This window comes from Marmota monax, unplaced genomic scaffold, assembly GCF_021218885.2.
Source record: "Marmota monax isolate L192 unplaced genomic scaffold, Marmota_monax_Labrador192_F-V1.1 WCK01_AAM20220418_F8-fsc00209, whole genome shotgun sequence".
Taxonomy (NCBI): domain Eukaryota; kingdom Metazoa; phylum Chordata; class Mammalia; order Rodentia; family Sciuridae; genus Marmota; species Marmota monax.
The window spans coordinates 632,158-653,046 of NW_026694493.1; the positions used below are offsets into that span (position 1 = coordinate 632,158).

The 20,889-nt window shown below is 45.9% G+C and overlaps 1 protein-coding gene across 1 annotated transcript in view; it reads left to right on the forward strand.

Moving 5' to 3' along the window:
- The window catches only part of Cacna1e (calcium voltage-gated channel subunit alpha1 E), a 443,649-nt gene that overhangs the window by 170,112 nt on the left and 252,648 nt on the right, over window positions 1-20,889 (forward strand). The window contains exons 4-5 of the mRNA XM_058571374.1: window positions 2,655-2,761; window positions 3,590-3,729. Coding sequence (XP_058427357.1) covers window positions 2,655-2,761; window positions 3,590-3,729 — 247 coding nt within the window. The remainder of the gene's footprint in view (window positions 1-2,654; window positions 2,762-3,589; window positions 3,730-20,889) is intronic.

A 20,889-nucleotide genomic window follows, 5' to 3' on the forward strand; every position in this document is an offset into this window, starting at 1 on the left:
TCTCAGCACCTGGGAGTCCATGTGCTTCTAGGCTGTGGTTACCACTTTCAGGCTTTTAGGGGAAGAAGACTCATCAAAGCATCGCAGACCCAAGCAGCGCCACGAGAGCTAGTGGCATCTGTAGCTTAATGAGGAAATGCTCATTCCCAGGTCTGCCTCCCAGGTCAGGCCCGGCTTCTCAGATGTACTGAGCAGGTTTCTGAACTTGCATGGTGCATTCTAGCCACGGGGAAGGGCCGGGTGAGCCCCATACTTTTATGAACAGTTTTGTTGAGAGCAAGGGCGGAGGATGATATGGAAGAGGCACTAGATACACCAGTCGGAGCCACCATCCCTTCTTCTCCACCTCATGTTGGGGCCTGGCAGTGAGACTTGCCCTGTGTATCAGGGCTGTCCAAGCATGTTGCTGTGAACACCACTCCCGAGAGGTGCTCTGAAAAAAGGGGTGTGTGGTAAAACAAGTCTGGGATATGCTGTGTCCTGTTCCCAGTCCTGGGTGTGTGTGTGTGTGTGTGTGTGTGTGTGTGTACTGCACACAGTGGTATTAACAGAAATCCTGGTGGGAAGAAACCTGCTTACCTCTGCTCAACCCAGGCGTTCCCTCATTTATTTCGTTGCGACCTCCCATAGCACTCATATTTCATAGCCTGCATGGTAGGAATGGTGCCCTAAATGTGCTCATTCTGTTATCATTCCTCAGGTTCCTCAGTTGTGGTTTCTGCCATGTTCTCATCTTCATTTTGCCAGATAAGTCTCGGGATTCTGGGTCTTTCCACCAGGCCATGGACAGCCTGGCCTGTTCAGGGGTCTTGTGAGATACCAGGCTCTGCCGTGGTCCCTTGACACTCTACATTTGAGAGCCGACCATGGTGGGGAGGAGCCCTCCTCTGTGATCAGTGGACTCTGGTGGCCTTGACAGGTGTGTGTGTGGGGTCTTGTCCTGGGAGGGCGCACGTGCAAGCTGGCTGTGTGCCTGCCGCATGCTTAGCTCTCAGGGCTGGTCTTGGTGTCCAGAGTGCTGCATGGAGGAGGAGTGCCCAGGGTGCTGAGGGACTTCCACACCGTGAGGCTCCCTTCCGACTGGAAGGGCTGAAGCAAGCACAGTAGGTCCAGTTTTCAGACCTGGTGGCAGGACCACAGGGAAGCAGAGGCCCGCAGAGCTGTCCCTGGGGTCAAGGTTCAGTGAGTGCTGAAGATGTGTGGGAAGGAAGGACAGCCAGCTGCTGGAGAGTACCTGTGACTCAGAGATGCACAGTGACAGGGGGAGGACATGGAGCTGACAAATAGGAAGGAAAAGGACTTGAGGTTCCCATGCAGCCAGACACCTCTCCCTGCAGCCTCCCGTGCTAGCACGAGATCCAGAGCAACTGGTTTGCCACTGGCATCTAGATATACACTTGGCCTCTGCCTGCAGAGTGCCTGGTGTCCAAACTTTCCCCAGAGATGTCCTGAGAGCTCATGTAACATTGTCATTGACACAAATATCACAGAAGGGATGGGATGGGAGGCTCTTGGGGACATATTCATGGTTCGCCCTTTTGTACTAGAAGGGGGTGATCTAGGCCCTGTGTACATCCTACAAGCCAGCCTGGGTCTGCAGGGAGACAGGAGAATGGGGTCTGCCCTTCTCTCCCTTGGCCAGATCGCTACTCTTCTGCCTGGATTCTGGAATTTTCCAGAGCACAGGTTGCTCTGCAAGACCAGTGACCCTGGATTATGTGAGTTTGTCATAACAATAGTTGCAGAATGAAATCCCAACATGCAGAATGACTGGGCTCTGGGAGCCAGCGAGTCCCTCTTTCCCTCTTTCCTAACAGTCACCTCACCTCCCTGAGCTTGCAGCAGAATCTTCCTGCAGGAGTCAGGATGCCAGACTTGAGTCGTAGTCCTGTTTTTCAAACAGGCAGAGAGAGCCCCTCACCTGACTTCAGAAAAATATAACAGAAAAAAAAACCCGCATTTATTTACTTGATTTGAACATTGGTTCCTAGAGAGCTGGACTTTGCCATCTTCAGTTCAGACTCATGCCACATCTTTCTGTTCCCTGTAGAGGTCAAAGTTGAGGAGGAATTAAGCGGGGGTGGGGTGGGGTGTGTATGAAGCAATCTTCTCCTGGTCCCATGATTTATTTTTCTGAGTTTGATATTAAAGTAGAAGGGGGCTCATATGAGGAGAATGGTTTCTTTTGCAGGGGACTTTTCTTTCTCTTGGTCAAGCAGAGGTTGTAGAGAAAGCTCCAGATGTAATGACCACAGGGCAACGGTCACAACCGGGTGTCTGCTGAAGCAAGATTACATAATCCGGGGGCTTGTTACAGCATTAACCATGCTTCTCCTCTTCCCTGACCATTGCCGCCCAGGTTGGTTCCTGGCTTTGTCTTGGAATGCACTCAGTGGCTGGGTATCTGCCCTGTGCCTGACTCTATTATTCTTGGCTACTTTCTTCCCTTGGAGAAGACACTTTGCGTTCTAGACCAGTGCCAATGACCAGTTTCACATGCTAAGGACCACGCAGTGTCCTGCTTGCTAACGCGAATCATGCAAACTGTGAGGGCCCACGGGGGTTGGTAAAGCTTGTTTGTTTCTGTGCATGATCATCTTGGAGGGGGTGTCCCCTCTCTCAGGTGAATTTGTTCCTTAACACCTCCTTCCCCACGCCGTTTGAGTACATGATCCTGGCCACCATCATCGCCAACTGCATCGTCCTGGCCCTGGAACAGCATCTTCCAGAGGATGACAAGACGCCCATGTCCCGAAGACTGGTATGTGCTTCTCCCTTTCTAGCCCTTCTCTCCCTCCCTTCCTCTTCCTTGGCTCCCTTTCCTTGTTTCCATTGCCCTCCCTGCTCCCCCCACCCCCTGACAGTTCTGTGAGGAGTTTGTTCTTTGCCAAGGGACAAGTTAGTAACAAACCCCACTGGGACTTACAGGGGAGAGAGGGCACTGCAGATGGGTGTGTGTACACCGCCTGGCAGCCAGGCGAGAAAAAAGGGCAGGTGCGAGGGCCACGTGCTTCGTTCCTCTTTCCTAAGGGACTTTTGAAGTGAGAGGAGAAGGGGAGGGAGGGGGAGAGGAAAAGCAAGCTCAAGGTGTGTGTGTCGGTGGTTATGAGCTTGCTAAGAGCCAAAGTCCGTATTCTCCCTCAAGAACTGATTTACTTTCCTAACGTATTGCCCCTCAAGAGAGCAGACAGACTACTTCAGACCCACATGTGTGGGTGAGTGGCTGCAGCCTGACTGTCTGGGCACGAGAGCCCTGAAGTTCTCAGCTGGTATGCAGACCAGGGGTGGAGAGCCAGCTCATTCAGTGCAAAGCCAGGGCTGCCGTGAGGGACCTTCAGGGGGCAGAAGTCTGGTCCCTAGGTGTGGCCCCACATCTGTCCATGTCGACATCAGGCCCCTTGCTCTGTGTACTCCATGAAGCACAGAACATCTGCAGCCCTAGTCTCTTTGTGTTCTTCAGCACCTCACTTTCTATCTGCATGGGGCTGGCCCAGCACAGCCCGGTGGGAGGTGCCCTGGGTGAGCCTTTGTGGGTATCTGATAAAGTGCAGTCCTCGCTTACTAATACCTTTGCTCCTCGTCCCCACAGGAGAAGACAGAACCGTATTTCATTGGGATCTTCTGCTTTGAAGCTGGGATCAAAATTGTGGCCCTGGGGTTCATCTTCCACAAGGGCTCATACCTCCGCAATGGCTGGAATGTCATGGACTTCATCGTGGTCCTCAGTGGGTGAGTCCTCTCCCTCGCTCTACTTCTTTGTGAGTGTGGGGAGCCTGTGGTGTCATGAAATGGCTGCTGCGGGGAGTCCAGGGATGGCAAAAGAGCAGACTGTGGAGCTGGGGAGAAGAAAAAGTTTAAGGTAAAAATTCCCCATGGGGCTGGTTGTTAGATGACCAGCCTTGTGTGGGGTAGGGGCAATATCTGTGGCACTGTGGAAATGCCTGTGGCATGAGGCAGAGACCATGGGACTCCTAGGCAGCCCTGGGTTCCCATTCTTGCTTGGCTGGCTGACTGAATACCCGTTTCCCTGGGGAGGGTCCCTTTCACCAGAGCACACAGCTTGCCCTGGCCTGAGAGGCAACCCCCAGGAAGAGGCCAAAGATACAAGCAAGTGCATTTTCTCTGGGGCTTGGGGAAGACCCCAACCATATATTCTGAAATGATAATTAAGACTCAAGTACTGACAATGGAACTTTTTAATGATTTGCAGATTTATCAATAGAATAAAATTAAATTACATTAAAATGTCTGACAAGTCATTCCTTGGAAATTAATATAGTAATATAATATTGGGACTAACCCAGTGTCACAGAGCATATGTGAAGGCAGTAGGTTCAGTTAGATAGTTGATAAATGACTGTGAGGATGTTGGGCTGACCCAGGGCCATTGGCAGCAGATGCAGTGGACCGTGGCAGTGGTGGCGCTGGGCAGGCTGCATGGGGCTTCTATGGCTGTGGGTCTTTGTGTCAGGTGGCTCTTGGGCCCATGGGAGAGGAGCAGTCCTGTGTAGTGTGGCAGCAAGGGGTGTGGCGTGGAAACTCCCTTATCCAGCTGCCTAACAGACAGCAATACAACCTGGAGAGGCAAAGAGGAGAGGGCACAGAGAGCTGAGTTGGAAGAACTATGGAGCCACCACTATGACTGACCAAAAGGAGAGGGGAGAAAAGAGGAGCTTGCCCTGGCGAATAGTCAGGGTAGGGAAGAGGAAAGGCTTGGGAGCCACTGCGTCTGTTCATTGTCTTGTGGAAGAGAAACAAGACTGATATTTTTAACCTTTCGACCAGTTGTGATTAAGTGAAAGTGAAATAGTTGAAGATATAATGCATCGAAATGTAGCTTACGAGCAGGCCAACTTTGATGAAGGGAATGGATGAAGAGTGGTGACATTCATGTTTAAAATCATCCATTGCTGCACCAAAGGATCTTATAGAGGTTATTTTTCTAAAAAAGAAAAAAAGAAAACCACATTTTAATATGCTTTAGTAAATAAAGATACATTTTATGCACAGTGTTGCAGAAGTACACTGTCATAGAAAATGTGGCACACCTGGACAGTGTCTTACACATCTCTACAATAAATAACATATAAGCGAGGGCTACCTGAGAATCTGAGCCATTTAAAAATGTTATGATTCTGTCTGGGAGAAAAGTGCTCTGGTGCATGTGTGTACGTGAAGACGGCTTGTGCTGGGTTCTGTGTGTGTCAGAGATCATTTGAAATTTCTTGTCCAGTCGATTTATTTTTATTCTAAACCATTGTGTGTCCATTAAATACAATACAGAAAAATCAAAACAAGGATTAAGAAAAACTCCTAATTATTTTGGGGTGTTTGCTTTCTTTTCGATGCTTTTGATTTTGCTGCCTTTCTCAATAGAGTACGAGCATCTCGCATCTTCTTCCATACTTGGGTAAAAATCTGTAATGACTGATGAGCAGTTCGTTAAATAGACATACACAGCTTCGTGTTTTTGTGATTATTTGACACTTAGATTGCCTTCTGTTTTTTTGCTGTGATAAATAATGATTAAAGATGCTCTAACATATGTCTTTTGTATGTCACATTTTACCAGACGTTTTGACAGGGTAAAGTGCACTCAGTTTCTGGGTCTGCAGATTCTAAGTAGTGGCTTCAAGCAAGCACGGACAGAAAATATTTGGAAAAAAACTTGAATCTGTGCTGAACATGCATAGACTTTTTTTCTTGTCATTATTCTCTAAGCAGCACATTATAGCAACTTGTTACATAGCATTTAATGGTCTTAGGGATTATAAGTAATTTAAAGATGATTTAAAGCGTGCGGGAGGGAGGGTGTGCATAAGTCATGTGTAAATATTATGCTGTTTTATATAAGGTATGTGAGTGTGTGCAGGTTTTGGTCCCCAAGAGGTCCTGAAACCACCTGCTGTAGATGCCACAGGTCAACTGTACTTCACAGGGGGACCTGGCTGTTCTGGTGTGGGGTCTGGGAAAGGTGATGGGTGAAGGGAGGTGAGGAACCAGGCCATTTGACTGGACAAGAGAAGTCCAAAGGAGACTGTTGACAGGGTTGTCACGCTGTTGAAGGAGTGGATTCATGGGGACCTCAGGGCTCTTTTGTGGAGAAGGTCCTGGTTCCTTGCCTGTGTATTTAGGTGGTGCCTGAGAGCTGGTGCAGGTCAGCTGTCCCCTCTGGCTCTCTGCCCAGCCTTCTCATCTCCCTCTCCTGGTGGCTCTTCAGACTCCACTGGCTGTGTGGTGGCTTTGCTGACCCCTCCTTTCCACCTGAACCAACAGGCTTTGTTCCTGGCCCCCTCCAGACCTACTGTTTAGCCTTCTGCCCAACATCTACAGGTCTCTTTCCCCTTAATTCATTCACATGGGAAGGGACTCCGGGCAAAGGGGTGGCACTCTTGCATCCCTGCTGAGGGCCTCAGGCTCTAACCCTCTGGAGTGGATGACCATGTTTAGTCCTACATTCACACAGGGTGTCCATCTACCACGTTGCATCGCCTCTAGGATGCACACCATCTCTGAAGCCAGCCTGTGTCTTGCAGTGGTGGCATGGTAGAGTTTAATTTGTGACATGTTTCTTCCTTTCTTTCTTAGTGGTACGTTAAATTATGAGGCACCCTCATCACAGGGGGGTCTTCCTTTTAATGAAACATGTTGTATTGCCAACCTGGAGAGGCAGGCAGAGCAGACTTCAGGAGTGAGTCATCTTGAGTTCCCAGAAGTTAAACCATTTGCCCCAGATCACCTGCTTCTTGGTGGCAGAGCCAGGGGTTTGAATCATGCCCTTTGATCCAGGGCTGGTGGTTTTTACCCCTGCCCCAGGCAGCCCCCTCTCCAATACCCTTTTGCCTTCCTGATACCTGCACCTGCAGTAGTCCCAGCTGACAGCTCTCACTTCCCACCTCATCTCCAGGTGTCACCTCACATTTGACTCCTCACACTCTTGAGTGACAGATGCTGCAGTGTGACACCATGTCTCAGAGCTGAGGCTGCACAATGTCTCAGCTCTCAGTGTTGATAGAGGGCGGGGGAGGGAGGGTGGGAAGGGAGATGGTACTGCAGTGTCAGGCAGCTGGCTCAGCAAAAGACCTTTCATGCTGGACCTTGGCTAGGGGTCCCGGGCCACTACCTTCTGACTGCCATCTTGACCATCTAACCTTTATTATTCTTAGGGCCTACATGTTGAGGGTGTTTAGGTTCAGAAAGTACATTTACGTTTATTACTTCATCTAATCTTCATAATCTCATAAAAAGGATATGTGAGTGTGTGCCGGTTTTGGTCCCCAAGAGGTCCTGAAACCACCTGCTGTGACACAGGTGCATCTATTTTCTGCTGCTATGGCAGAATACCTGAACTGGGCAATTTATAATGAACAGAGGTTTCTTATAATTCTAGAGGCTGCAAAGTCCAAGAAATTGGCACTGGCATCTGGTGAGGGCCTTCTTGCTGTGTCATAACATGGCGGAGGGCATCACATAACAGGATGCTCACACAAGAAAGAGAACAAAATCAGCTGGTCTCATCCATTCATCAGGAGCCTTCTCCTGCCATAACTATCCCACTATGGCAATAACAGCCATATTTATTATGGTGGTGCCTTCATGACTCAGTCACCTCTTTGAAGTCCCACCTCTTGATACTGTTACAATTAAATTAATGTTGGAAGGGGCAGTTAAACCACAAAAAGGGTCTTTTTAAGCTTTTTACAGATGAAGAAACTGAGGTTCAGGGAGGGCATGTGACTTGCTAGTAGGCACTAGATTCAGGACTTGAGCCACATCTCCTGGATCCAAGTTCCTTCTTCAGTGTTATTCATTTCCACACCATCCAGCACCTCAAAACCCCAGGGCACTTTGATTTCGCATTCTTTTGGTCCCCTTGAAGCCATGTGTGTTGGGGGATAGCTAGGGGCCAGTGTTCCCAGACCTCAGCTGGGCTGCATGCATGGTTTGAAGAGGACAAGAGCCCACGTGTTCCTCTTACGACTTCTCTCTGTGGCACAGAAGGATCTTACTTAGCTCTTGGTTTAATGTCAGTGGATACATAAAATATAGATCAGAAGGTCTGGCTGATTTTGTCACTAATTGGCTTGTTTATTCACTCATTCATTTGCCCAATCATTTATTCAGCCAAACTATGATTGTTGAATGTGTGGGGGGGAACTAGGACTGAGTATCACCAAAGTTAATGTGCTCTCATTTCTGCTGAAAGACATGGAGTTTATTACTTCATCTAATTTAACATTTAACAAACTTTGGTCTTACAGAACTTGGACATCTCTTCGCATTGGTAACAACTCAGGAGATGCTATTTAAACACTTGTCAGGCCATCTAGACTTGAAGTCACCATTATATATTAGTCTTAATGAGAAGTTATAGAACCAGAAGTGGATGGATAATGATGGGGAATATAAAACTTAAGGACACTCCTAGTCCGTGGGCAAGAACAGGCCTGTGTCTCAGGACCCCTGTTCATCTCTGTGTGCCCAGTGTCTGGCATACAGAAAGTATTCAATAAATGCTAACTAGATTGAACACTTGCTCTTCCCCAGATTCTCCTGTCATCTGTAAGATACAAAGGAGAGTGCTGAGAGCTGCCCAGGGCTGGGGGAGATAAAAGGTGACCACACCTTCCCTTTGGTCTTACTGGGTTCCATTTGCCCAGCCCGCTCACATTCTGATCTCTTAGGGAAATGGAAGCTGGGGTTCACTCCTTAGGCCAGTAAAGAGGTGTTGGGCTTTCAGTCCTCTGGGGCCTGCTTACTGTGTTCTCAGTCTTACCACATGGCGATTGCTTCCTGGGTGAGGGGGTGGGGTCAAGATTGAATTGTGAAGATCCAACCTTTCAGAGGTGGCTGTGGGAAGGGGAGGGGCAAATGGAGGAGAAAACTACAGTTAGTGGCAGTCACTTGGCATTTGTCATATAATAAAAGTTCCACGTATGAACCGTGTGCCAAAGACTGCATTTTATAAATATTCTTTCTAATCCAAAAATGGGGTTCCACAAGGTAAAAAATTGTTAGGTTCAATTATTACCCAGGCCCACTTTAGAGATGAGTAAGCTAAGGCACAATTTAAGTGGCTTGCTCATATCTAAATGGTTGATATAATAGTCTCCCTTTATTCACGGTTTTGCTTTTTAGTTTCAGTTACCTGTGGGCAACTGTGGTCTGAAAACATTACATACAAAATTCTAGAAACAAACAATACTTAAGTTTTAAAATGCCATTCTGAGTGGCACTATAAGATCTTGTTCCATTTTGCTCCATCCTGCCTGGGGCATTAATCATTCCTTTTTCCAGAGTATCCATGCTATATATACTACCTGCCAGGAAGATACTTAGTAGTTGCTCTGTTAACAGATCCACTTTCATGGTGGGAATTGTAGTGCTTGTGTTCAGTTTACCCTTATTTTATTTAACAATGACACCAAGTTGCAAGAGTAGTGATGCTGGCAGTTTTACTACAGTGTGTTTTATTAATTGTTCTACTTCATTATTTTGTTATTATTGTTGATCTTTGACTATGTCTTAACATCTTTATAAATTAAAGTTTATTACAGGTATTTGTATGTAGAAAAATCCAATATATGTAGAGTTCAGTACTATCTGGAGTTTTCGGCATCCCCTGGGAATATTGGAATGGATCCCCTACAGATAAGGGGATCGATTGTATAGGATAAAGCCAGAATTTGAACCCAGACCTGTGCCTTTAGTGTTGGGCAATCTCCCTGAGCCACACTGCCCCCTGAGCTCTGAGATGGCACCAGCTGTCCCTGGGCTGCTGGAGAAATGTAGCCTTCTTATTTCCCTTGTGTGTCTTCAGCTATATATACTACCTGCCAGTAAGACACTCAGTAGTTGCTCTGTTATCAGATCCACCTTAGTGCAAAGGTAAAAGGTGTGCTGGCCTTTGCATCTAGGGAATCTTTATTTCCCATTGTATGTCAAAGTACCGGTGACGTTACAGAGCTACTCTTGAATTCAGAGTTACTCTTAGGTGGTGATACAATCTACTTTCCCATCAAAAACAAGCAGATGAGCTCAGAGCACGCTCTGCCTCAGTTTTGCCAGCATTGCAGGCAGAGATGAGCTCTTTTGGTCACTCTTCAACTGTGGGGGACACAATGCAAACCCTGGGAAGTGGGCAGGCGTGTCTGCCCACCGTCAAGGTCATCACCCCAGGCCTACGCAGTCACTTGGGAGACATTGTTGAGTACCTACAATGTGCCAGGCACGCTGCTAGGTGTGGGCGGGTAAGTGTAAGCGTCCTTCCACCAGGGACAGTTGGGCCACATATCATAAACACCAAGAAGAAGGGCATCTGACCTTGCTCTGGGGTGCTGGGGAGAGCTTCTTGAAGGAAGTAACATTTAAATGGAATGTGACTCATTCCACGTGGGACTTAGCTGGACAAGGAAGGAGAAGGGTTTTGCTTGGCGAAAGAATGCTGTGTACAAAAGCTTGGAGGTAGGGAGGTATGGAGGGACCCAGACAGACAGCAGGACGACTCCGGGAACTTTGGGCATGGAATAGTGAGAGACGCTGCAGGAGAGGGCAGGGTGTAGGCCAGGTTAGGCCCTGCACGGGGAACCAGAGGTAGCAGGGAAACCCTGAAAGCTTTGCACAGTGGGTGGAACCGAGTACTGGTTCTGAATGGTGCATGTCTTTATTCTTTTCTTTTCTTTTTTATCCTGGCATCCCTTGAGGAAAGGCATGGAAAAGAGAAGGAAGCCGTCTCTCCATTTTTTGCTGTGGTTTGAAAGAATGTGCAAAACAAGCAGACACACACACACACACACACACACACAGGAAACAGGGGAGAAGGGAAAGAGGAGCCAAGGCAGTGCTGCAGAAGGGCTGGGAGCTGCCATCCTGCATCCCCAGCTTCTCGCCAGTGGCATATGCAGAGTGGTTTAGCCCGAAGCCTGTTGGTAGGAGGACAATATCTGGAGCTAAATATATATCGATAGGTATTTTTAGCGGGTTTTCTGTAAGAAGGCTGCCCTAACATATGAGTTTCCCTAGCAGCTAAAGATCTAGGAAAGCACAGTTTTCCTCCGGGAGCATTGTCTCTCTAGTGCTGAGAATGTGGGGGAGGTGTTGGGAACGCAGTCCCGGGGGCCCCAGCCCGATTTACCTCCCTGTGGTGACAGTGCGAGAGCTCTGGGGGTTTATATAGCTTCTCCATCCGGGGAGCCTGGCAGGAGTCTACAGGCCAACCATTTGCTCGCCCTTTCTGCTCTAGGTGGGTAGAGCGGGGAGGAGGGGAGCCAGGGCAGAGTAGTTGGGGGTATCCAGGGGGCCTTGTCGTTTTGGAAATGGGAAACTGAGGCCGAGTGAGGACACAGGAGGGACTTGGAGGCCAGGCAGAAGACAACTGGGAACGAGCCTGGAAGCTGAGGGAGAGTTCTGGGAGTCCCTGGGCTTCGCTGCTCAGGTTTTTCTCCCAGCAGGGTTGGTGGCTGCTCCTCTGAGGGACCTCCACCTCCTCCCTGGCTTCGTGTTCATTTCTGACTCCAGGCGGTTGGGGCCCGGGAGTGCAGTTTGCTGCTGTGGCATGACCTTTTGTCAGAAGAGTGTTGCTGTTCCAATGTGTTTCCCTTCAGAGATGTAAAGACGGAAAAGATGAGGTTAGGATGCAGGGTTTTGTTTTCTTTTACCCTTTGGTCTTAGGATGTATAAGTTCGATTTGGGGGACGAGGTAGGCAAGAGGCAAAATGTGAATCTTTTAAAGTCGTCTTTCCTTAGCTCTGTACTGAGGATACACCCAGTGGTTCCAAATGTGAGTGCCAGTTAGTGGCTGACTGGGTGTTTGATTTGGGATGTCTCCTTGGGTAGTACACAGTTTTTTGCTTTTTTTTTTTTTCCATATATGAACTTTGTCTTTTTTCCATAGTGAGATATTAGGGGTCACCTGATTGGGTAGTTATTGAGTGCCTACTATGTTCTAAGTGCAAGACACTGGTGTTGGATGGTTTCTCATCCTGAAAGGCTTCTTGTCATCCTTGTTGGTAGCAGCTCAACTTGGAAAGAATAGAGTGGGACCTGAATTGGTTTTGGTGTCAGCAAGGAAGGAAGCTTCAAAATCCCCAGGTTTGCGACATTTAGTTTGGGACATTTTTCTCCTTATTTTTTCCTTCTATTGAGGGTGACTTAAGGAGAGAAATTATGGAAAGGTGGTTTCTGAATCAGACCACCCTCCTGGGCCTAGAGCTCCCATTTTGAGGTAGTGACGTGTATACGTTCTTATTCCTGCACACAGGTGTATATGGAGAGAGAGGAAGGAGGGTGAAAATTCTGAGGCATGTTTACAAAATGACATGGGTGTAGCATCAATGCTCATGCTATCTATTTCCAAGATAGAATTGTGAATTAAAAAGAGTACTTTAAGTTTCCAATCTCTGGATGAAATGCATCTCCTGGTTTGGGTAGAGATGTGTGCACTTGTGTCTAGTTTGTAAATATGATCCACAATCCAGGACAGATGATCTGTTGTGAACCGTGAAAACACAATGGCATTATTTAATGTGTCACTGAAGTCGAGAAATAGCAGATATGTTGAGTGCAGAGTGGTTTTCAGAGGGAAGGGGTGAGGTGGGACAGTGCAGACGATGAGAAGACAGACAAGACAGGGTGTGCTTCCAAAAGAGAACAGGAAGACAGGTCAAGTCTGAGGTTATAAAGCTCAATCGCTGAAGTTTAGATTTGAGAGAATGATAAATTTGCCCCATTTTCGCTCATTTATTTTTTTCTCAGAGAAGAGAAAACTGAGACCCAGTTGCTTCCAGGGTCTTAAGAGATGGGATGGACAAGCTGTCTTAGAACCTGTTTCTGTAACTCCAAATCCAGGACCTGGTGCGGTCATGTCTATTCCCCTTGGTGAAAGGAGTCTGCTGCCTTTGGGTTATGATTCCAGCCATCAAGAGTGAGGTGTTAAGAAATGAGGTCCTTGATTATTTGGCTGGAACTTATATGTGCAACTTACGTGGAAAAGAGCTTAATCTGGTGAGCTGACTGATTCAGAGCCCTGGGTGCTGGTGCTGGCCCTCACGTGCCTTCCTTCTGTGCCCCAGGAGATGCTAAACCTGCTCTGCTTCAGTTTTCTTTATGCAGCTTCATTTGTGGAATGAAGGTAACACCTGCCTTAGCTGCCTCATCAGGTCTCATGAAAAGCAAACGAATAGCAACAGTGCTGATGGTGACAACTCCTGATTTACCCTGAGCTCACACATCTTATTTTAAATGTAGAGGGCTTCGTGTATGCAGTTGCTTACACAGCTGCGCGTTGCTGAACGGTGGGGTAACTTCTGAGACACACGTTGTTAGGCAGTGTATCATTAGGCAGGCATCGCAGATGGCTGTGACCTCACCAGGCCATCTGATATCCGGGGGCCCATTGTTGATGGAACCCTCTTCATGCAGCACAGGACTGTATTATTTTAAATACAGAACATAAGGCAAGGTCGATATTACCTCCATTTTGCAGATACGGAAAACAAAACTCAAAGGGGCGAAGTCACTCAATCAAGGCCAAATAGCTACAAAGGGTGGGACTGGCCTTTTAATTCTATCACCAACAATTCTAAAGCAGCCAGACACCCCAAAAAACAGGAGAGCCACATAATACCAAGTCAGTGAACAATAATCCTTTCCCCAGAACAGTGATATTGTGAAGATTAATGTTAAAATGTATATAAAGCATCTTGAGTGTGGTAAGAAAGGTGTAAAAATTGAAATATCCAAATTATACGATTCTGTGGACCTCACTTGGTATAGCCACTTATCTCTCTGAGACTTGCAACCACGGAGACAAATTTCACTGAAGCCTATTGCAGATTATAAAGCTATGGCTAATTAGAAATTTTCCATTTCTTGTTATTTTGTGTCAAGATCGAGATTTACTACAAGCCCATCAATAGGATATATCATTTTTCCTTTTAGGAGTGTATCTAATTTAATCAACTTGAATAAAGTCTGCAGTGGTTATAAATAAGAAGAATAAAGACATTACACAGGAAACATGGGGTTGGAAGTCTTCATTTTAAAACTTTATTTTTTAAAAATAAGTTAGTTGTCAATGGATCCATTTTATTTATTTGAGCCCAGTGCCTCACACATGCTGGGCAAGTGCTGCACCCCTGAGTCACTACTCCAGCCTCTCATTTTAAACTTCACTGGCAACACAGCGTAATGTCTTCTAGAATCCCACCTTTAGAGCCTCCCTGTCTTTGTCTCACCTTCTGGCCCCTTAGTGCCCTCCCTGCTTCTCACAAAAATGCTCACAGGTGAGAGGGGCTGCCCCTTCTCTCTCACGAGCAGGTGTCGCAGAGGAAGGCTGAGCACAAGACCCTCTTGCTTCCACAGGGATGTCCAATCCCAGAGACTGGCTCAGAGCGGGGCTGAGTTCCCAGTCCCTCCCCCGTCCGTGCCTTTCATTTCCTTCCTCCTCGGCTGCCACTCTTCTGACAGGAGACTGGGTCTTGGTGACAGAGTGGCAGAACAAAGGGCTCCAGGCCGTGGCTTTTCTCCATGGCCTTTAACTCTGGGACAGTGACTGGGAGGCAGAGTGACAGGTGTGGCTGCTTCACACTTCAGGTCGCATCTGAAGTTCATGGATGATAATTCACGTCACCATGGGAAGCCCACACATTTCACCTCTGTCCCTTCCATCATTGGGGTCCGGCCAGTTCTGGGGGCCATTCCTCAGCTCAGCACCAGTTGGTGGCCATGGGGGAGCTGAACAGAACTGGGTCGGGGTGTCCACTGAGTCTGAATCAAAACTCTGAGCAAAAGGGAAACAACCAGAATAATGCATCTCTAGGAGTGAGTGGATGCACTTAGGTCTAATCCTGCCTGATGCTCAGGCATGCAATTTTGAATTTGAGGTGAGGGAAGACTTGGGAGGAGTAGCAGCTGGAAGGAAGGATAGAAGCAACCAATATCATTGATGTGTCCTGTGTTCAAAGGTTGTGATGATTGCTAGGGATACAGCAGAGGAGAGAGGGTTTCTGGGTCCTAGAGCTTGCTGTCTAGTAGAAAAGACAGATATAAAGGTGGACAGTTTAATGCTGTTTCAATTTGGATCCTAACGTAATCTGAGAGGAGGAAGGTCAAGAACCTGGTAATGACTCTGAGATCCACAACAGGTTGCATTTAGCTAGGAAAATGAAAGAAGAGGGGAGTGGCAGGATGAGGGGAGATTTCAGCAGAGGACAGGGCAGGTGTGTGTGCAGGGCTGACGGTGGGAGGGGCCGTGGAAGTGTGGCCCGTGGTTACGGTAGCCTGGGGGAGGATGGAAAAAGAGGTGGGGACCACATCCTGAGAGGCCTCATTGGCATCTCTAGGGATTTTCAGTGGGCATCCCTGGAATATTCCAAAGAGGACAGTGGACAGGTTGGTAGGGGGGTGCACTGTTTTCTGGGAAGAGAGATCAACTTCCATGAATGACTCCAAGTCTGCTCAGGAATTAGGGATTTGGAATGAATGTCCTCAAAGAGTCCTTGTCTTCTCTTCTGCCTCCTCCTCCCAACATTGGCCCTCACCTATAATTTCATTTAACCTATTGGAGCTGCACCAAAACCCAGTCTGTAGACCTCATAATCTAGTTCATTATGTTCTAAAGATGTGTTAACCTTCCCAGAGTGGAGACATAGTCTCTGCCCTCTGAGATCACACTCTGAGCATCTCCTACCGATTCAAATAATGGATAAGAATTGATGAGTGTGTGGGCTTTCATTTTCGATGTTCAGCAGAGAAATTATTTAAAAAATGCTTTGCCAAGAACATTGCTATATGATTATTATGATTTTTATTTTCCAAATAGAACAATAGTCAAAAGATCAAGCCAACCCACATGCTTGTTTATGGGATGTTTTTCTTTTCCTTGCTCCTTAAGCCCATGACACATCATAATGCTGAATCTGGATCCTAATTGAACTCTAGTTAATAACCACCCAAATTATAATATTTTGTGACTTAGGGGCTCCTTCTTGTGAGGAGCTTAAAGAGATCTGCACTTAACTGTTCCTCATTCTCCATTTGGTAAAGGGAGATATAGCCTCCCAGGTCCCTAAGTATCATGTTATTCTAGAAACAGCTCATCCAGGTGTATCTTTCCTACCTGGACTGTGGTAACAGAGAGGGGAGGCACTCTGTTCTCACCTCAGTCTTTTCTACGGACTCTGAAATTCCACATCCTCTCTTCTGGTGAGTGCATCCAATGGACTCCTTCTTAGAGCTTTGTCTAATGACTTGGTCATCCACTCCCCCTTCTTCAGTAAGCAAATCCAGGTTTCAGGTAGGTGCTCCCTACTGGGAATCTGATCAGATCAAAGTTTAGCCAGGCAGTACTGCAAATAAAGGAGGAGGGACTTCCATGACTTCAGCTCTCCCGAGTTGTGACTGGTTTGAATCCAAACTGAAGTGAATCACCAGAGTTGTCAGGAATCAAATTTTAGAGCCATCGATTATAAAAAGTTAAGCAGGAATCTGTCTCAAGAATCACTGGTCATTTCAGTGGTTTTCAGCCTGTGGGCTCTGGGACTCGGGAGACCCTTGGGATGATTGCAGTGGATGATCAGATCTGTAGCCACATCCAGTACTGACTGTTCCCAAATGATGCTTTCCACAGATACATACCAGAGCCTAATGTTTCTGAAGTGTGTGGTTGCTGTTGTGAATTATAAATATAAATACATTTAAAAGCACTGTAGACCTCATAATACAGCTCATTATGTTCTAAAGATATGTTGAAAGTGGCTTTTTCTTTCTTCATTGAGTCAGCAGATGGTTAAACAATTTGTAAACAAGCAAACCTGAATGGATACCTTCACTGTGCTGTTTGCTAGCTTTCTGGCCATCAGCAAGTGACCCAGCTTCTGTAAGCCTTCATGACCCCAACTGCATTAAAAAGAGGAAGAGGATGGATAATATTTATTGAACAAATTCTATGAGGTCTGTTAATCCAACTCCTCTGGAGGGTGGAGTGGGTCTTGAATTTTTGACATTAAAAAGGGAGCCTCATACTTGGAGGTAAGAACTACCCAATGCCTAGTAACAGCATATTGTTTCTGATGAAGGGCTGAGAACCAGAACTTAAAGGATGCCCAATACTGTAGTCTCTGGTTGGAAGGTCACTTGTCAGGCCTAGCTGGTATTCGGTCTTGTATAGGTGTGGTGGGAGAAGTGGAGTTAGACACAGTGCCTGTGCTTATGGGCAGAACAGTCTGACTGGAACAGAATTCACAGAGCTGTGGACCCAAGGAGTCTGGGCGCACTGCAGTGGTACACAGCCTAGTTCTAGGTTGGGTGGTCCAGTCTCTAGAAATGCCTAGAGAGAAGGATATCCGCTGGACCAATCATACCCAGATCTCTGCACAAGGTTAAGTCTTCCAAGGTCGGCCTGGGTTTCATCGTCTTTCACCATTGATCAGAACGACTTCTTGGGTAGTTCTGTTTTATTGGTTGCTTGCCCATCTTTTCCCATCTTGCACATGCATATGCACCTTGTCTTACTCTCCTAAAAGAATGCCTTGATGGGATCACTGCTTGAGAGAGGAGAGCAATATTCGATCTTTAAGGAATGTATCTTTGTTCTCTGAAACTCACCAATGGAGATTTAAAGATTCATAGCAGAGGGAGAGGCTTCCCAGAGGAAATTGAACTGGGAAAGAAGATGTAGGTCTCATCATCCTTGACCCTTGGTCAGGAGGATATGGGTTAGTGCTCTTTTATCAGATTTCTCTTAAGGGGATTTCTTTTCCTTCCCTCCCTTCCTCCATTCATTCATCCTTCCAAAAAACCATCTTGCATTATTTATTAAGTACCTACTGAATGTTTGGCTCTACACTGAATATAGAAAATTCCAGTAATGAACAGAGCTGCACAGTCTCTGCCCACATGAAGCTTACCATTAGTCCAGTTAGGGAGGAGTTTTTAAAGTTTAGTATTATGTAGCATGGGACTCTAGTGTAAGGCTCTTGCTGGGAAGAAGCCACCCAATTAGGGATTCAGTCTCCCAGCCCCTCTGCAGCTAGGTTGAGCCATGTAGCTACTCCTCGCCAGTGGGGTATGAATGAAAATTGTCTGCATCACCCACACACCAAGAAATCAAAACAACAGGAAAAGAAAGCATAGACAAGTCGTGACCTCTTCATTGTCAGCATAAGGCTTAAAAAAGAAAATGTGTGTCAGTTGTCAGACATATAGGAAATGTACAATAAGTGATTTTTTAAAAATATAAATAACATTTGTTGATTCAAGAAATATTTACTATGTATATGTAAAACATTTTCCTAACTACTATGGATAAAAATAACTAAAATAATAAAATACCTCTTTTGAGAAGCTTTCAATCTGATGCAGAGATAATAAATGTACATAGGTAATTTTAATTTGACCTCAACATTCTTTGCTCAGGAGAAAAGATAGTGGGGATAAGTTTGTTCCATTCTGACCATTCGGCTTTCTATCTGTTTGTCTCTCCACCCTTTATTGAGTGCCTGTGAGCAGTCAGAGGATAGCAGTGGAGTTCAGTGGGGGAGATGAAATATGGGGGGAATTTGGTTTCCTTTTGCTCTCATGCAGCAATCATTGGTACTTGACCCTAGACATTAGTGGAAGTAGCCATCAAACACTCTTGCCACCTTTTTTGAACAGGCTTTGAAGTATAAGAATGAAAAACAATTTTATTTTTATATCATTTTATTTTCGTGCTTTATTTTTTTTCTTCAAGATACCAAAGCCCAGAGGTAATTAGCCAGCTGAGGCTATTTATAAAATGTCCACGTTGGCCTGGACATCACTACTGGTTAATATCTGTCAAACTCCAAACTCTGAGTCCCCACAGAAAAGAGATCAGGAGCTGGTTTCAGAGGGAAAAATCAGCTTTTACGTTTTCTAATGTCTTTTCTATCCTTAGCTCATGTCAAGGTTGAGAAGGTAGAAGTTTAGTTATGAACTATGTGCAGTTACAACAAATAAATTAGAGTCAGAAGCAAATAAATGATTGTCATGGGTCTTTGGAGAAGGAATTATTGGGGCTATACTCCTGGAATGGTCCTCAGTGGTGTCAATTATGTTGCTTCTTCCTGTAGTTTATGACTTGCATTCTGGATAGGATTCTGTAATTGGATGTAGAAGAGCTGTCCTTTTGAAAGGGAACAGGCCAGTTTGGTCCCAAGTTTGTGGCCCCGAGGAAAGGAATTTCAGAAAACAATTGCCTGAATGATTCAAGCTCCTAGGTATTTCCTATGTATGACTATTAGAAAGGGCTCCCTAAATGAGCAATTGGCCCTTGTAGTGATGCCTGCTCAGGAGGCAGGGAGGGCAGGGTGGACATGAGAACTGGGATTATCTGGTTACTCAGGACTCTCTGCTTGATTGACAGCTGATAGTCAGTGCTCATCACTGCATCACATGTTTCAATGTGTTTTTTTAATTTAATGATCACAGCAATCTTATTATGTCCACTAGATGAGAAAACTAAGGTGCTGTACTTTGTGTGTGGTTTGAGTGTGTCCTTGTGGGTTCATAGGTTGGAAGCTTGGTCCCCAGGGTGGCAGTGTTGAGAGGTGGTGAAGCCTTTATGAGATGGGACCTAGTCATTAGGGGTCCTGCTCTCAGAAGGGGTTAATGTATTTTTCCTTAGTTCTCTCAAGGGTAGGTTGTTATAAACTGAGACCGTGTCATATGTCTCTTTTGCATGTGAAAATTTCCCTTTCTGCTTCTCTGCCATGCTTGTGACCTAGCCAAGGGGACCTTCAACAAAGCCAAGCGGATGTTGGTGCCTGCTCTTGACTCTTCACGGCTATGAGTTAACGAAACCTCTTTTCTTTATAAAGTACCCAGTCTCAGGTATTGTATTATGGTGACAGAAAATGAACTAATACACAAGGTGGTTTGGTAATTTTCCCCATATTATGCTGCTGGGTTGGCGACAAGATTCAAATGGAGTAGTTGTACTCTAGAGTCCCTATTTTAACCATGATGCTATATTGCCTTCCTAATTTACATAGCCTACTGATGCCTCCTCTGGATTTTTTTTTCTTCCTAATGCATATTAACTAAGAAAGGTGAAAGGAAGGATGTTTCCATTGTTATGTCAAAATTCACCAGGGAATATGAAACTCTGTTCTTGGTTTTAGTTACTGAGAAAAATGTCTTTCATTAAAGAGGATTAAAAGGACAACAGATTATTGAATTTTTAAAATGTCATTTTGATCTTGAAAACATTTTAGACGTGTTGTCCATTTAGCACTTCAGAGTCAGTCAGTGTGACAACACAGGACAGTTTGCAGAAGGGAAGAGCCAAGAATGGATTTGCATTGTTCTTCACTTGGAGTCTGAATCTGGCTCTATCACCCTGAGCAAGTTACTCAACCTCTGGACCTCAATTTCCTCACTAGAAATTAAGGATGATGCAGGGGTTTGTGGGTATTTTATAAGGATCAACTGCTATGACATGTAAAGTCCTTGGAACAGTGGTTTGTACATAGTAGGTTTTCAATAAACAGATGTCTATCACGATTTCCTAGTTTATTGATGAGGAGAAGGAGACACAGATGAGCAGATACATTTTCTATGTTACTTTAAGACCCGCAGAAATTCATGGTGTAGAAGGGATTACTGTCCCTGTCCTTCCTGTCTGTTGTTATTTGTATTGGCTGATACTAGCTTCTAAAATATATTAAATGTATTCTAGAATGTAGTGATGCCTGCTCAGGAGACAGGGAGGGCAGGAATGGACATGAGAACCGGACATGAATGGACAGAATGGACATGAGAAGGTCTTAATCTATTTGGGATTCAGTAACAAAAATACAGATTGGTGGCTTACAAACAATGGAAGTTTGTGTCTCACAGTTCTGAAGGGTGGGAAGTCCATGAAGGCAG